The 15,597-nt window shown below is 36.8% G+C and overlaps 1 protein-coding gene across 1 annotated transcript; it reads left to right on the top strand.

The window, feature by feature from the left end:
* Nucleotides 1–1,345: 1,345 nt before the first annotated feature.
* Nucleotides 1,346–15,595, top strand: NDC80 (NDC80 kinetochore complex component). Its single transcript, XM_066329544.1, has 16 exons — nucleotides 1,346–1,599; nucleotides 1,983–2,069; nucleotides 2,817–2,940; nucleotides 3,062–3,234; nucleotides 4,404–4,506; nucleotides 5,318–5,407; nucleotides 6,640–6,733; nucleotides 7,873–7,979; nucleotides 8,781–8,925; nucleotides 9,213–9,418; nucleotides 10,600–10,752; nucleotides 11,025–11,114; nucleotides 11,899–11,991; nucleotides 13,463–13,593; nucleotides 14,202–14,304; nucleotides 14,645–15,595. Exons 1-16 carry the CDS (start codon nucleotides 1,499–1,501, stop codon nucleotides 14,765–14,767), a joined length of 1,923 nt encoding a protein of 640 aa, XP_066185641.1. The 5' UTR covers nucleotides 1,346–1,498; the 3' UTR covers nucleotides 14,768–15,595.
* Nucleotides 15,596–15,597: the final 2 nt, after the last annotated feature.

Genomic DNA, 15,597 nt, shown 5'->3' with positions numbered 1-15,597 from the left:
GAGGCCGCTCCTCCAGCGCTGCGGCCGCTCCTGCGCCACTCCGTTCAGGAGGGACATTGAGGGCTGGATCGTGTCCGGAGAAGGGCAGCGGAGCTGGGGAAGGATCTGGAGCACAAGTCCTGTGAGGAGAGGCTGAGGGAGCTGGGGGTGTTTAGCCTGGAGAAAAGGAGACTCTGGGAAACCTTATCACTCTGGAACCACCTGAAAGGAGGGTGTAGGCGGGTGGGGGTCGGCCTCTTCTCCCACGCAACGAGCGAGAGGACACGGTCTCAAACTGCGCCAGGCTTTGGTGGGACAGTTGGAGGAAATCCTCCGCAGAGAAGATGATTATACACTAGAATGGACTGCTGTGAGTGTGAATGAGTCTGTTAAGCTTGCTTAAACAACCACCACACCTGCCCGACGTGGTGGTGGAGTCAGTGTCCCTGGAGGTCCTTAAGGAAAGGCTGGATGTAGCACTTAGTGCTTTGGTCTAGCTTACAAGGTGATGTTTACTCACAAGTTGGACTAGATGACCTCACAGGTCTTTTCTAGCCTAATTGATTCTGTTATTCTGAAGCTAATCACTTCCTAAGTTTGTGAAAAATCAATCTCCCTGTGTTTGGTCCCAGTTAAAGTAATGGAACAATGCAGCTTCTTCCCCAGACACAGTGAAGTCAGGAATATGCTGCCCTATGAATTGAGCTTGAGTTAAACTTCTGTTGTGGTTTGTGAGCAGTGGGACTGGAAGCAAAATGAAGCAACAGTTCACATTATTAATGTGTTTTGGTAATATTTGTAGTGGAGGGGGCTTTTATTAGTTATAATTCAGTTATTTAAGACAGTCCCACAAATGAGATAGAACCTCTGTAGACAGTAGAAGCTGGCTTTTTTTTTTCCCGAGTTATTTCTCTTTACTTCAAATTCCCCCCTTAATGCCACTGTGAGGACAATGGTATTAATATTCCAGTTTGATTTATATTCTGCATACATAATCTGAAGAGAGCCATAATATTATCTCAGAATAGGTTTTCCAGTTATTGTGCTATGGTACTGTGAGATCAGTTGCAAATGAATGAGTAGGCTCAGAACGAGCAGCTCAGGGGCTGATGTATGGCTGAAATGCTGTAAGCAGTACTTGTGGTAGTGTGGCCTTTTTCCCAGTGGACTGAACTGGAAAATTTCTCAAGCACTTTTGCTTTTGGAACCTGGTGGTTTGAAGTGACCAAATATAAAGAAAGGCAAAATAGTAGCTTTGGAATAACCACTTACCTTTTCATCAATGAAACAGTTGATTTAAAAGACTGTGGCTGCTCATATGTATTTCTGGAGTCTAAACATAATCAAGCTTGCCTTATTTTTTTTTTTTTTTTTTTTTTCCCCTCCAATGTATGAATCTGCTTGTTTATTCTGAACCTTTGGAAAATCGACGTGGCATCTAGAAAAGAAAATACCCTTGGATCCTGGATTTTCTCATACTGCTGGAATACTGAGGGATTGTAATTAGCACAGAGCCACAATGAGGCGAAGCTCAAGTATTGCTGGAAACAGCAGTCGACAATCTATGATGGCACTGAGAGTGCAGGACAACAACAAGATGGGTCTTCAGACACCTCAGATGTAAGTCTTGCTGGTCATGTTGCTAAAAATAAGTACGTAAAACTAATTCTAAAGATATTTATCATGGTGTGTTTGAGTGTGTGAGTAGCAACTGAGGAAAAAAATTGAAACAGTGAGAAGAAGGCTTCTTACAGCCAAGGATGTTTGCAGGAGTGCTCCAGTTTTGCAAAAATAGTTGCTTTAACCTTTTGTGTACTTGTGTCATGTTTCAAATGGTAACAATTTGCTACATGTTTCCTAGTAGGTGGCTGGGTGCATCAGTTGACCTTTCTAAGATGTTGCTGTGATGAAGGTGCTTAGGAGTATATGAGTGTACAGTTTTTGTATGAGCAAAAGATGAACCGGTAGAAATAGCCACTTGAGTCCTTCTCTCTGTTCCTCAGGAAGGACAGAAGCACCTTTGGGAAGCCAAGCACAAGCAGACCTACATCTGGAGCTTCAGAAAGAAAAGTCAGCTGTTTTGGGAGCAGGTATGGATAGATTTTGTTCTCTGCACTGTAAATTAAAACAAAAATGGTCCTACATTTTTTTTGGAATTTTTCTTTCTTGACAGATTTTCATGATAGGGAATAATGGATCTGAGGCAAGCAGATTTTCAGGTCTGCTTTCCTCCAGTCCTTGCTCATTAAGCAATAACGCTGTGGAGCTGGAATTCCTTTGGGAGCTTTTTTTTTCCTTTTGGAAATGATGTGCATTGCAGACCTTAAGACTAACTCAATATATTTTCTTGTTTAAGGAAGAATGACATCTGAAATATACTGTTAGTTTCTTCTCTCTAAGATACAAAACTTCCAGAAATCTATAATTTCTCTGCTTAGCTCATGACTTCCTGTGTCGTAGGTATTTTCTTTTATAGGACCCCAATGTTGCAGGGGTTTATTATTTTTAAATATTCCTTAAATATTTTGATGTTCATTTACAGTCACTAACATGACTTTTTCCTTCATCTTTGGGGTATTTTTCTGCTCTCTGTAAGTTTTCCTTTCAATAAGATGAAGAAAGTATTCATCTAGGATGCAGTAATCCCTTTGTTGTACATGTGGCTTCCAGGCTGATGATGTTTTTCCAATCACCTTTAATGAAGAGAAAACTTCAAGTATCACTTTGTGTAACAAATGCAAAGAAAACATAAACACAGCAGTTGCTGTGACTTAAACGTGAAGGGAGTTTTCTTTGTGTGTATTGTTACAACACCTGTATTTATTGCCTGTCTTTAGGGTGAGTGGGGCTGGAGTGTCACGCAGCAGTCAGTATGGGGTGTTTGGGACAGAAAAGATAAAGGATCCCAGGCCCCTTCATGACAAGGCATTCATCCAACAATGTATCAAGAAGCTTTGTGAGGTAACACATTAACTTATTCTGCATGTATGCTATGAGGTGTAAAATGTACTAATCAAAATTATTATTTCTCCTGACTTCAACTTTTATGTAGTGACTGGTACTCCCTCTTTCTTTTGCACAGTTCCTCGTTGAGAATGCTTATGCCCACAATGTTTCCATGAAATCACTACAGTCTCCATCAGTTAAGGACTTTTTAAAGATCTTCACCTTTATCTATAGATTTCTCTGCCCTTCTTATGAACTGCCTGACTCAAAATTTGAAGAGGAAATTCCCAAAGCTTTTAAAGACCTTGGGTAAGATGATTGTTCTTAGTCTCCTGGGCTGAATAAGTATGCTATGGTTAGAAATTTAAAAGCTAAGAATTCAGCATTGATAGTTGGGGAGAATGGACTGGTTTCTTTATCCAGATGAGACTCTAAAAGTACAATGTTATTGTTTTCTTTCACTTTTGTTGAGCTCAAAGTTTACTCACTAATTTTCAGAGTCTATTATATACTTTATATTTGAACTTGCAGAATTATAAGTTCTTGAAATCTTGCTTTGTAATGTAAAATTTAATTGATTATTTGTATAAAACTTTGAAAGACAAGACGGAATTTTCTTTTACAGATCTTTCTGTTCATTCTGTTAGAATCTAACAACTGAAATTTCCAGAATTTTGGATCAAGTTAATTTAGTTCAAAATATGTCTTCCTTCAATTTTTCTCCTTCTGCTTTCAAAGCAGAATGTGGAAATAACAAAAGTGACTGTTGAGGTGAAAAAAACACAGGTGGCTAAGTGATTTACTGCTGAATTTGTTCAGTGTTTGAAATCATGACTGCCTCAAAACTTTCCAAGAAAGAAAATCGTCTGCCTGTTGATAGTGGTAAATTTTCAGTCTCATTAAAAAAAAATAAAAGTGTATTTTACTCCCATAGATTTAAATCTGTGATGGTGTGAAAGTGTCAGGGCTCCTTAATGTACGTGTAAATCTGTTTTGTTCACTTCCTGGCATTTTAACATTTGAAACTGCTGACCTAGCTTGAAATGTGGAAAAGAATTACACTCTGCTGCACCAAGAGTGTAATTTTGGATAAAATTACTAATTCTGGCAACTCACTTGAAGTTGTCTTTTGGGAATTCAAGAAGCATCTGGATGACACTCTTGATCATATGGCTTATTTTTAGGCAGTCCTATGAGGAGCAGGGAGTTGGATTTGTTGATCCTTAGGGGTCCCTTTCAAATCAAGATATTCTATGAATCAAAAAAGGAGAAACCCATGATAATTGAATAAAATAATGCTGTAAGAACTTGACTTATTTCTTTTGAAGTACGGTATAAAGTACAATTGAGTTTGCTCTTCCTTCTGTGTATTCATCTACATATAAAAATGTGCTGCTTTATTTTCAAGATGTGCTGGTTTGTTTTCATCACTATCTGCCACAGCTAAATGTAAAAATGTATCTTCTTTGGCCTTACAGGTACCCCTTTGCTCTGTCCAAGAGCTCCATGTACACTGTGGGTGCACCACACACCTGGCCTCAGATTGTGGCAGCTTTGGTTTGGTTAATTGATTGTGTCAAGGTAATGTTTGTCTTAAGATTAAAATTTCTACTTTCCAGGCTGAAATGTTAGTTTCAATACAGATCTAGTAAATATTTTCTACAAATCTCCTTGTTTAACATGTATGTGAAGAAAAAGGTGGGTGTTCTTAGCTGTCATCTGGGAGCTGACCCTTAGCCTTGTTTTAGTAACTTTTAAAGTGAGCTTTTCATGTTACATTGTGATAACATTTTTTTTCAATGTATGCGCTGGATAAATTAATGTATGAAGAAAGGTGGGGAAATGCTGACTTATACACGCATTAAACATGAGAAGTTAATGGGTAAAATCACTGAATAGAACATATATCTTCAGTGCAAATGTTGTGACATCTGCCATTCTCTCCTAAATTTGAAATCTAAAGATGGAATTTTCAATTGAAATTATTCGAATGTCCTGTAATTCTTATGTAGAGTGGCAAGTTTTGTGTTTGGGCAGGGTGTTTTATTTAATTTTGGTTTTGTTTGGTTTGTTTGGGGTTTTTTAGTAACTGTCGTTGCTGCTAGCTCAGGTCTGAGCAAAATTTGGAATCTGTGGCAGAAGTTCACCACTGCTGAATTGAGCACTCATGAAAATCTTGTCCTTTTTTGCCGAAAAGACGACACAATTTGGCAGTGTTGACTGTCCAGTTTATGCCTCTTTACCTGTGTGTTTAGTCAACTCAACACAGGCTCATTCCAGCCTGCTTGCTGAAACCCTAATCCAGTGTTACTCTGCTTCTTATCATGAAACCAATGTGAAAACTAATGAATGTTTTCACATTTGCTCTCCGTGTGTGCCCTCTGCTTTCCAGCTGTACAATGCAATCAGGGAAAATGCGCCATCGTTCGATGACGGACAGAGCTGGGGAGCGGAGACCGATGATGAAATTGTACATAACAAGGTACCGTGGAAAGGAAGTGAGGATCAGATTTCTCAGCTGAATTTTGCCACATGCTGTAACAACACAATTTAAATACAGTTTAGATTGTTGTGTCGTGTATTTATAGATTCTGTTCCCTTTTGAATTCACAATGTTTTCTAGGAAGTAGAGTAGCATTATATTAAAAGCCTGATCAACTATTTCCTGAGCAGGCATCATGCCCAGTCTGTTGGTGACGACTGGGTGTTAAACAGAAATATCTATTGTTTCAGTTCTCCTTTGTGGAGAAAGGGAATCGTTATGCTGTTTATTGTTTGAAGAGTTTCTGGTATATTTTCCTTTAGCACTTGAGACTTCTGAGGTTCACAGCAGGGCTAAGACAGTGACTTAATTCTAAATGTAGAGGCTTCTGCCAGTATCTGCTCAATTCACTATGTAAAAATTGGTTGTAATGTTTTATTTCTGAGCCACAGAATAGGGTGGCAATGTAATTCAGGCTCTTAAAAATCCAGCAGCTTGCTTTCTTTTTAATTTATCATAGATTATTAGTACTACTCAGATTTAACCCAGTGTTAACTTGCAACAGGTGTTTGGAAGGGTTTGCATTATAAGCTAAAACATTTAATTAGAAAATTGCAAAAATCAATTTAGATCATAATTTTGGTCTAAGGTTGCAACCTGATGGTTGGCAAGTAAAAATGCTTTTAAGCTAAATATGTTCTCCTACACTGACTCTTAGACATATATGTTGATACAAAATTCACAACACTGGTGTAATTGCTTCTGAAACATCTGTAACTTAGTGTCTAGCAAATTCTTTTGGGGTAGCCTTTCTTTAATTCCAGATTAGTTCTTTGATATCTGCAGATCTGAATTTTAATGGTCATATTTACTGAAGAGGTCTGTTAAACAGATCACCAGTTTCCATAAACTAGCCTGAGAGAATCAAATGTGTCAAGATGAAAAATTCTTAAATATGGTACATTCAATCCTTGTTAAATATCCCAGAAAAATAGAGCATTTCTAGACTTTTTTGTAATGAGAATGATAGGTACTTCCTTCTGCCTGAATATAATCTGTTGACATTCTTTGTTCAAAGGAAGGAAAAAATTTAATTTTACAAAAGTCCAATTAAAGCATTGGAAGATATTTTTGGTATCTGTTTAATTCCAGTGATTGAGTAGCTTTACACTACCCAGATATTTTACAAGCCTTGGAATTGTTGAAATGAAAGATTTTTAAATTGTTTTCAGCTTTTCATGGACTACTGTGTGAAGTGCTATGATCTTTTCATGAAAGGGAGAGATACTTTTGAAGAGTTGGATGCTGAAGTGCAGTCAAAATTAAGTAAGTTTTCAAGTTTTAAGTAAGTATTCATTTGTGTTACTGGTTTCTTCTAGTATCAGTTTGTTCAATTTACAAATGAAGGTGATCTAAGGGAATCTGAGACTCCTAAGTACCTTTCAGTTACTTCAACTTAATGCTCTCCTTTTTATATATATTTTGGCAGTATAGATGGATGGATAGGTCATGACCTGCTATCAGCTGTGGCTGTCACCTGGTTTTCTAATGGCTTTGTCACAGAAAACCAGTATAGAATTCTTCAGATGTGAACTCTCTTTATGCAGATCATTCTTGTTTCTATCTGACAAAGTTAACAATTAAAAGAAAAAGGATTGTCAGAAGATGCACACCTGATAAGTAAGAAAGTGGTAAGTAAGGAAGGAAGTTCAGCTTTTGAAAGCTCTGAAAACAGTCTGCAAGAGTTCCAAACTTTATTGAGAGAGTTCCTGTATATGACTCAGCATTCACCTCTTTGTCTTCAGGGAGGTGGAAAATTATTAGATTTTTTTGACTCTCTCCTTTCACCACCTACAGAAATGTAAACAGAATGTGAGAACAAGGAAGAGAAGCATTTCTTACTTTCTTTGATTTCCTATAAAAAGCCAGACTAAGGGACCTTTGTTTGCAAACTGGAGCCACCCATTCGAGAGGAAACAAGCCATCACACTGTACTGGATATTAGGAAAAAATAATCATCCTATTCTTTGGCGAAGGCCAAGGGAAGTTAAGGAGAAGATGTCTCAAGAAGCAAGGAAGTATATGGATAAGAAAGAGGTTGTTAAATAAGTTTGATCTGTTCTAACTTCACAAGGTAGTCTTATTTATACACTCTCCTGTGGTGTGGGCTGTATGAGAGTTTGGAAACTCCTATCTCTGGGGAGTGACTTTGAACTCTTTTTGTCATGAGGACTGAGAAACCTGTTTCTCTTCTTGTTTGTTTTGGGGTTTTTGCCTGGTTGCATTTGAATGAAAGGTTTTACTGGTAAGTTTCTTATTTGTTTATAGCTATTTCTTTAGTGTAAAATAATTGTCCAGATAATGGGTATTTACTGTGCTGAAGCTAAAGTTCAGATACTCAAAATAGGTGGTGATATTAAGTGAAATTAATTTGTAACCCCACCCTCTCTTCTGCTCTCCCACAGAGGATTTATTTAACATAGATCAATTCCAGATGGAAAGTTTAGCAGCTGAAAACAAAAGACTCCAAGAAGAGATTGCAAGACTAGAAAAAGAAAAGGAAAGTGAGCCGGTTAGTAAATTGTGTCTCTGTTTTTGTGGTGGAGTTGAATTTTATACTATTGACCATTTCTGAATGAAGATTACACATAACAAAGGGAATATTATTTTCAGTGCTTTGAGATTTTAATTAGGCCAGGTTTTTACAGACTATACCATTAGAGAACAAGGCTTTTCCTGTGGAGTCTTCAGTCACTATTTGTTTGATAACGTGCAGATGTTTCCAGGTAATAAGGTCTTGTACTGACTGAAATATTATTAAAATACTTGAACCACTTTTTTTTTATATATATAAATTTCAACATTATTTTTTCCAAGTGTATTGGTATGAGGCATGGGATTCAGTGTTGACAATGTATTTTATGGAAACTATTTTGCTTGAAAAGCTGGATTGTGCTTTAAAAGTATAATGAGTTTAAAAATGGGTTCATGGCTGTGCAGGTGGCAAATTAAGACTCCTGTTGGCTGTGCAAAATGTGATGGGTTTATTCCTGGCTTTCCATGCCTTAGTTTTACCTGCCCTCTATATATTAGAGTTAAGTTGTGAACTACCTGTAGTAAGAATTTTCTAAATGCAGTCAGTGTCTGATGCAAATGAGAAGCCTAATGCTGAAATGCAAGAATCTTTTCAGCCTTCTTTGCTTAAAGATGATTGACTTGACTCAGCTGTCACAGAGAGAAAAAATTTTTACAGTTCTTTAGTTTTATATTTGTGCTATTGATATTGGCCAAATATTCTACTGTCTTGTCTGGAAAGTGAAGTCATTATTTTGTATTCATCTAAGAGTGGTTGTTCTTTTCACCCATTTCCTAGGATCGTAGAGTAACGCTACGAAACGTGAAATCATCTCTACAAGCAGACGTCCAGAAATACCAGGCTTATTTGGCTAACCTGGAATCTCATATGGCCATCTTTGACCAAAAACTGCAAAGTGCTAGTGATGAAGTTGAGACAGCAGGTAAGGAAGCCTTGATCACTCAGAGCAGTGAAGCTAGAAATAGTCTTCAAATAACTGTAGTTCTTAGCTTGAGGACAGAGCTAAATACTTGGAGTAGGATGATGTCACAAAATAAACTTTCCAGAATGGATTGCTAATAGAGATTTTTTTTTTTATCTAATAGCTCTTTGCAATGAAACAGAAATGATATATAATAATAATCTTATTTACTCATAAAATACAGAGGTGAGGTTTATGTATATGGGCTGGTATTTTTTGTCCATTTCACAAATGTTTTGTGAACTTAGAAATGGAAGTAGAAGCAATGAAGCAGGAGAATGCCCGGCTCCGGCACATCTTAGACAACCAAAAGTACTCAGCTGCCGACATTGAGAGAATAAATCATGAGAGAAATGAGCTGCAGCAAACCATTAACAAGCTGACTAAGGAACTGGAAGCAGAAGAACATCAGCTGTGGGATGAAGAGCTAAAATATGCTAGGAATAAAGAGGCGGTATGTGAAAACCCCGCTACACTCAGAGGTGGCTGTCAATTTTCATCATGCAAGCTTAAAATTGGCATCTTGATAATTTCTTTCCTAAGTAATCTACCACCACTATTCATGGTATCTAACCAGGCAAAACTGACAAGAATGGCCTCTGTTTACAATATCTCTGAAAAATGTTTCCTTTGTTTTCCCTTTTTCTGTTTTGTGCTTAATGGAAATGTATTCTCTCTTTTTTCTGCATCATAAGTGATGTAGCTAGAATATGAAGCACTGTCAGCTCTCACTGCTGTAGCGTTTAGAGCTTTGATAACATTAGCATGCCATTGCTTTGATAACACTAGAAATTTCAGGCCAATAGTAATATTTTGTAGCAAGGAAGTAAGGCAAAACTAGTCAATTTGAATCAACAGCTTTGCATGCATTTAGGGCCTGATTAGTTCTTTGTGTAGAAGTTGTAGCATCTTTCAAAGGCCAAGTTCAATCCCTTCAAACAAAATGAAAAGATACAGTCCTGTAAGTGATGGGATTTAAAAGCTTCTGCTTTGCCAACTGGAGAACTAAAGAAAAAAGTTTCAAATATACTTGGTAGGGTTACCCTTTATCAAGTGCTTATATTAACTTAAATCCTCATATGCAAGGATGAAACACATAAAACTGGAAAAAAACCCTGGGTTCTTTAATGTTTGCATATAAATAGCACTCATTAATTAGAAATTAGAGCATTTAATCAGCTTTCTTTAGGGGCATACTCAAGTTAGTTTGTTATAATGATGTGTGGGATTTCCTGTCAAAACTAATGAGAGAAGGCATATTGACATGATGACTGATCATTGGTTTAGTATTATTTTCGAGCATGTTTTTAGTTCCCTATCAGCTAATTCTCAAAACCTTGAGGCAGGAAGAATTGTGGCAGATGAATATGGAAAACCACAGGTGAAACTGTTCAGTGTCAGCAGCATACACTGAAAAACCTCACTGAGCAAACTCTGAAAGAATCATAAACCAGTACCTGATGCAGCAAATGCTGGACTGGCATTACATACAGCTTTTGAATACTGAGGTGTAACAAGGCATCACATCTATAGAGAGGAACTCAGGAACTTGTTTAAAGTACTATATGAATACTTATTCCAAAGCTTTTCACTCGTATCTCTTCTATGATTTCTGCCCTTTTCTCCTCTGAGCAGATTGAAATGCAACTGGCAGAGTATCATAAACTGGCTCGAAAGCTGAAACTAATTCCAGTAAGTGCTGAGAATTCCAAAGGCCACGACTTTGAGATTCAGTTTAATCCTGAGGCAGGACCAAATTGCCTAGTCAAATACAGAACTCAGATCAAGGTAAGTAGAGGCAACACTGAAGGCTTTAGTTATCACTCCCAAAAAAGATGTGTTTCTTTGGAAATGCTGGAAAGATCTCTCAATCTCACAATGAAATGTCATTGAAAAGCTTGTGTGATGAGTCACCATAATGACATTGTAGTATATAAAAGAAGTTTGGTATTGGAGAATACAGTAACCTAAAAAAAATAGAAGGAAAGGATGTACTGGGATGTGTCTTGGTTCAAGTAAGCAAATTGCATTTGTCGGATCTTCTTGTATGTGTATTACAGGCTCCCCTAATGGAGATCATAAACGAGACTGAGGAAGAAATTAGCAAAGCTACTCAACGGAAAATGACTTTGGAAGATACTTTGGAACAGGTGTGGTAGTCCAAATCTTCATTAACCAAGATACTTACCCTAAAACCTTATCTGCTGTTTTCTTTCAACCTTTTGCATGGGGGAAGTGTGGTGTGGTGGGTTGGTTTTTTGGATTGGTTGGGGTTTTTCTGAGGACAAGTAGAGGGAGAGGAGCTGTGACAAAAATGCTTTAATTGTGATGGAACCTAAAGGTTTTTCTCAGAATTGGGGTCTTTGTTGGTTGAAATATTGTGTATTGTCTGAATTAAAGTTTATGTAGCTTACATATATTTAACCATAAACATTGGAAATATTTGTTTTTAATAAGTTTCCCATTGCAGTTAATTGTGTGGCTTACCATCACTGACAAATTGTCATCAGGAAGGTTTTTACCAATATTGGGTTTGGGACAGAATGAAAGAAGGAGGATTTTATTTCCTCATTCTTCTATCTTTACCTCAGTTTTTATGGCTAAGCATGATGTTATGTGGTTTGGAATGTCCTCTTGGCCAGCTGGCCTGGCTATGCACCTTCCCAGTCTCCTGCCTATCCCTACCCTACTCAGTGACAGTCCCTGGGAGGGATAGATAGCTGGAATGCTGTGCTAGCACTATTCAGCAGTAGCCAAAACATCAGTGTGTTCCCAACGCTAGGTTAGCCCTCATCCAAAACAAAGCATAATACAGGCTGCTGCCTAGCCTAGCTGAATTGTTTTTTCAGAGCTACCAGGTGTAGTTTGTGATAGCATGGATTTATATGTTGGAATTTTTTGAGCCGTATTTCCTTGGTTATGTTTTCATCCTAGGTGAATGTAATGCTAGAGGACAAGAAACGCAGTGTGAAAATGCTGACAGAAGAAGCTGAAAAACTGGATGATCTTTATCAGCAGAAGCTTAAGGTGGAATTTCTTACAGCTTGATAACAAATTATCCTTAATCTTTGTGTTTATAGATAAACTTTGGGGTTGCGTTTTTGTTTGGGCTTCTGCCTTTGCCTTCTCTCCTTCCTCTTACAGGTTTCTCTCATTCTTTTCAGAAAAGTGATTTGACTGCTACCTTAACTGAATCAGTTTTCACTTTCTTCTAAGAGAATCTGGCATCATACTGTAGCAGAGCCTGTAAATCATAAATTACTGCATCCAGTAATAAAAGCAGTGGCAATCATCTGACCTCAGGATGTCTCTGAGCGTGGGCTTGAAGGAGATTTTAGGATTAACAGAATCTGCCTTGTCTAATCAATTTGTGTTTAATAAATACCTTTACAGTTTTAAGTAAACATGTTTAATTAGCTTCTGTAAAAACTAAGGAAAACATTGATTGACCAAAAGCATGTTAAATTGCTTTAGTGACTTCAAACTTGCTTGCTTTAGCTTCCTTTCCCAGCACCGGAACAGTCCCTATCCTTTACCCCACTTGCAGATCAACAACAAAACACAGCCTTCTCTGTTAACAACTGAGTGGCTATTTTGGTACCTCCCAACTTCTCTGGAAACATTGCTTTGGTGGGGCTGTGGTGCCCTGCAGAAAAATGTTCTGCCAACTAAGCTAAGCTCTTATAAATCTAAACTCCTGTGCTATAGCCATGAAACAGGGTTATTTCACTGTTAATACCTGCTGAGTTGGTTAAAGGCAATTAATTTAGTTTATATTTTCCAAACCCACATGAAATTTAGCTTTTGATCTGTGCTCTTGCATATACTCTTCTCTGAAGTTAAGCTCCTAAAATACACAGTTGCCACTGGATGTTTATAATAAGGCATAGTCATGTAATTCCTCCTGTAATTTTTAAAATGCTGTAAGTCTTAAGTATTAAAATTATTTTTGAAGGATAATGTTTCAGTAATTTACTAGAATTGGAGTTGAGTTGATGGCAGAATTTTGTTTAGTTTTGTGGCTTGTATAGTGTCAACAGTGTCATTCTTCTTGAAGAGATGATTACTTGGAATTGTACTCTCAGAAAAAAAAAGTGCTATTTTCTTACTCAAATTTAGTTATATTTTTTAATCTAGAAATAGTTGCTCATGATTTGCCATTTCTAAGCTATTTAGACTATCCTAAACAACACTTTCTGAGTTTAACTCTGAAGAGAAAATAGCTGTAACATTTAGGAATAAAGGATGTGTTGCAACATAGAGGAATAAAGAGATGATTAGGCTTATTCTGGGATGGGGATAATACAGAAAACAGCTGAAAGTTTAGGTTTGGGAGGGGTGTCCTTGGGATTTTTTTTTCAGTTCTGAACTTGGAGTCATCTCTGTGAATTTTGAATTTAAGCATTGGGATATAATCAGGTAATAGAAACAAGAAGAAAAAAATCAAAAACTATTCCTGAGCAATGCAATTTTTTCTCCTCTTTCCTTATGACTATAGGAGATAGAAGAGGAAGAGCAAAAATGTGCAAATGAACTGGAATCACTAAAGAAGCATAAACAGTTACTTGAGAGTGGTGTCTATGAAGGCCTCAGTGAAGCCACAAATGAATTGCATGATCTCCAACGACAGTAAGACTCTTAACTTCTATGTTTGCTGTGTTTATTTTGGTTTTAAAGGGTAAAGACATTCTCTTGAATGTAACTGAAAGTTGTTTCAGCATGTATCCATCTCAGTGTATTAATTTCCGAAGTTGACAACTGAAAATGTTTCTCCTCAACAGTATTTTGCTAGAATATTTGTCTGCTGAATCACAACTCCTATTTTCAATGTAATTTTTTTTTATATATGTGGTTGTAGCAAAGAAATTGGTTTGTTTCCAAACTAATGTGACAACTACATTTTATACCTCAAAGTCTGGAAAGAGTATTCAGGCTCTAAGGTACATTATTTTTTATCAGCACAATACAGTTCGTTTTTTGGGGGGTTTTTTTGTTGGGTTTTTTTTTTTTTGTTTGTTTGTTTGTTTTGGTTGGTTGGTTTGGTTTGCATTTGGGTGTTTTTGTTTTGTGTTTTTTTTTTTAATTGAGTATTAACATACTTGAACTTGGTTCAAATTAATACTAATGGGAAAAAACTATGGCTAAACATGATGATAAATCCGACTTGAAGTGATTGTTTTAAATGTCAGGAATTCTCTAATTACAGACATGACCTTCTGAGTATCTTTACCTTTTAGATATCAAGTTGTTTTGCAAACAACAACAGAAGAGAAGAGAAAAATTGGTGCTAACTTGAGTCGTCTCATAGAAACAGTTGCTATTCACATAGCATCTATAGTGGTAAGCTAAAATTTGATATTCAGAATTAAATTTCTTTAGAGACATTTGCAGTCAAACATTCAGAAATTAGAACTTACTCTTTCTAAGGAAGTATCTGTTATTTAGCTGCTGGATTCTAGTTAAACTTTCTGACAAAACCTTTGGTATAAAACGGAACTGATTGTTAAGTTTTCAGCAGTAACATCCTGTCAGGTCAAACCTGCTTCTGGTACATGTCTGTCAGGGAAGTGTTTAACTGAAATCAGTTGACCTGTGGAATGCCTGCTTAAAATGCTTTAGCTGAATCAGTACAATACAGACCATGATAGAGCTAATAAACCTTTCTGTACCTCTTTTCTAGAAATACCTTGATGAACAGAACACAAAAATTTACAGAGACTATGAAGAATTCATGTCTGAAGATCTATTGTCAGACTTGACCAGCATCCTAGACAGTTATAAAAAGAAGGCTGAAAGTTTCTAATCACTAGAAAGGTGAAGAGAAAAATGTTGCATTTCTGAAGCTCTGGTATGGTGCCTTCCAAAAGGATGGTTACTGCCTGTGTTTAGCACTGAAACTGGTTTTAAGTGGAAGGAAGTAGTTATGAACATTCTTTGTTCTGTTGACACAAATATACTATAGAATTAAACAATATATTTGCATTTTTTTAAAAAATGCTTTGCTCACACCTCATACTTCCAATAGCATATGTATGCATTTAGGGCACACACGACAGGCAGTTCATATCCTTCCCAAACCTTATTTTACTACCAAGACTAAATGTAAATGTCTGTCTCCTGCTTGTTCAGTTGCCTACGAAACTGAACTCTTACATGAGTAAAAAAAAAAACCAAAACCTGTTTTGAAAATATGATTAGTCCTTATATAGTAGTCTTGTAAATAGTTTAGAAAAAGAAACGCAATAGTTTGAAAACCAAGTTTTGTGTTTAGCTGCTCATACTCCCAGATGAAATTTCACTGAACTTCTTGAATATGTGTACCAGAGAAAGCTCTAAGTAGGACATCATATAAATTCTGGCAGTATATCTAGTAACTTGTAGGTTTGATTCATGTCAGATACATCAAAATGGTCTAAAATGTCTGTATTCTTCTTCTTAGGCCAGTTGGACAAACTCTATTTGCCTTTTCTTCCTCAGGAAAGTAACTGTAAAATTAGTGTATGGGCAGCTCTGGTCCAAATGCTTTGAAGAAAGCAGATTGATGCTATGTGCAAGTAATATCTTTTTATCTATTCTGTGTATAATTTTGTGTTTAAAAAATTAATAAATAAACCCCAGCATTTGTATCTTGGA

The sequence above is a fragment of the Sylvia atricapilla genome, chromosome 1 (genome assembly GCF_009819655.1).
Source record: "Sylvia atricapilla isolate bSylAtr1 chromosome 1, bSylAtr1.pri, whole genome shotgun sequence".
Taxonomy (NCBI): domain Eukaryota; kingdom Metazoa; phylum Chordata; class Aves; order Passeriformes; family Sylviidae; genus Sylvia; species Sylvia atricapilla.
This window is presented reverse-complemented; position numbering and strand designations above follow the sequence as displayed.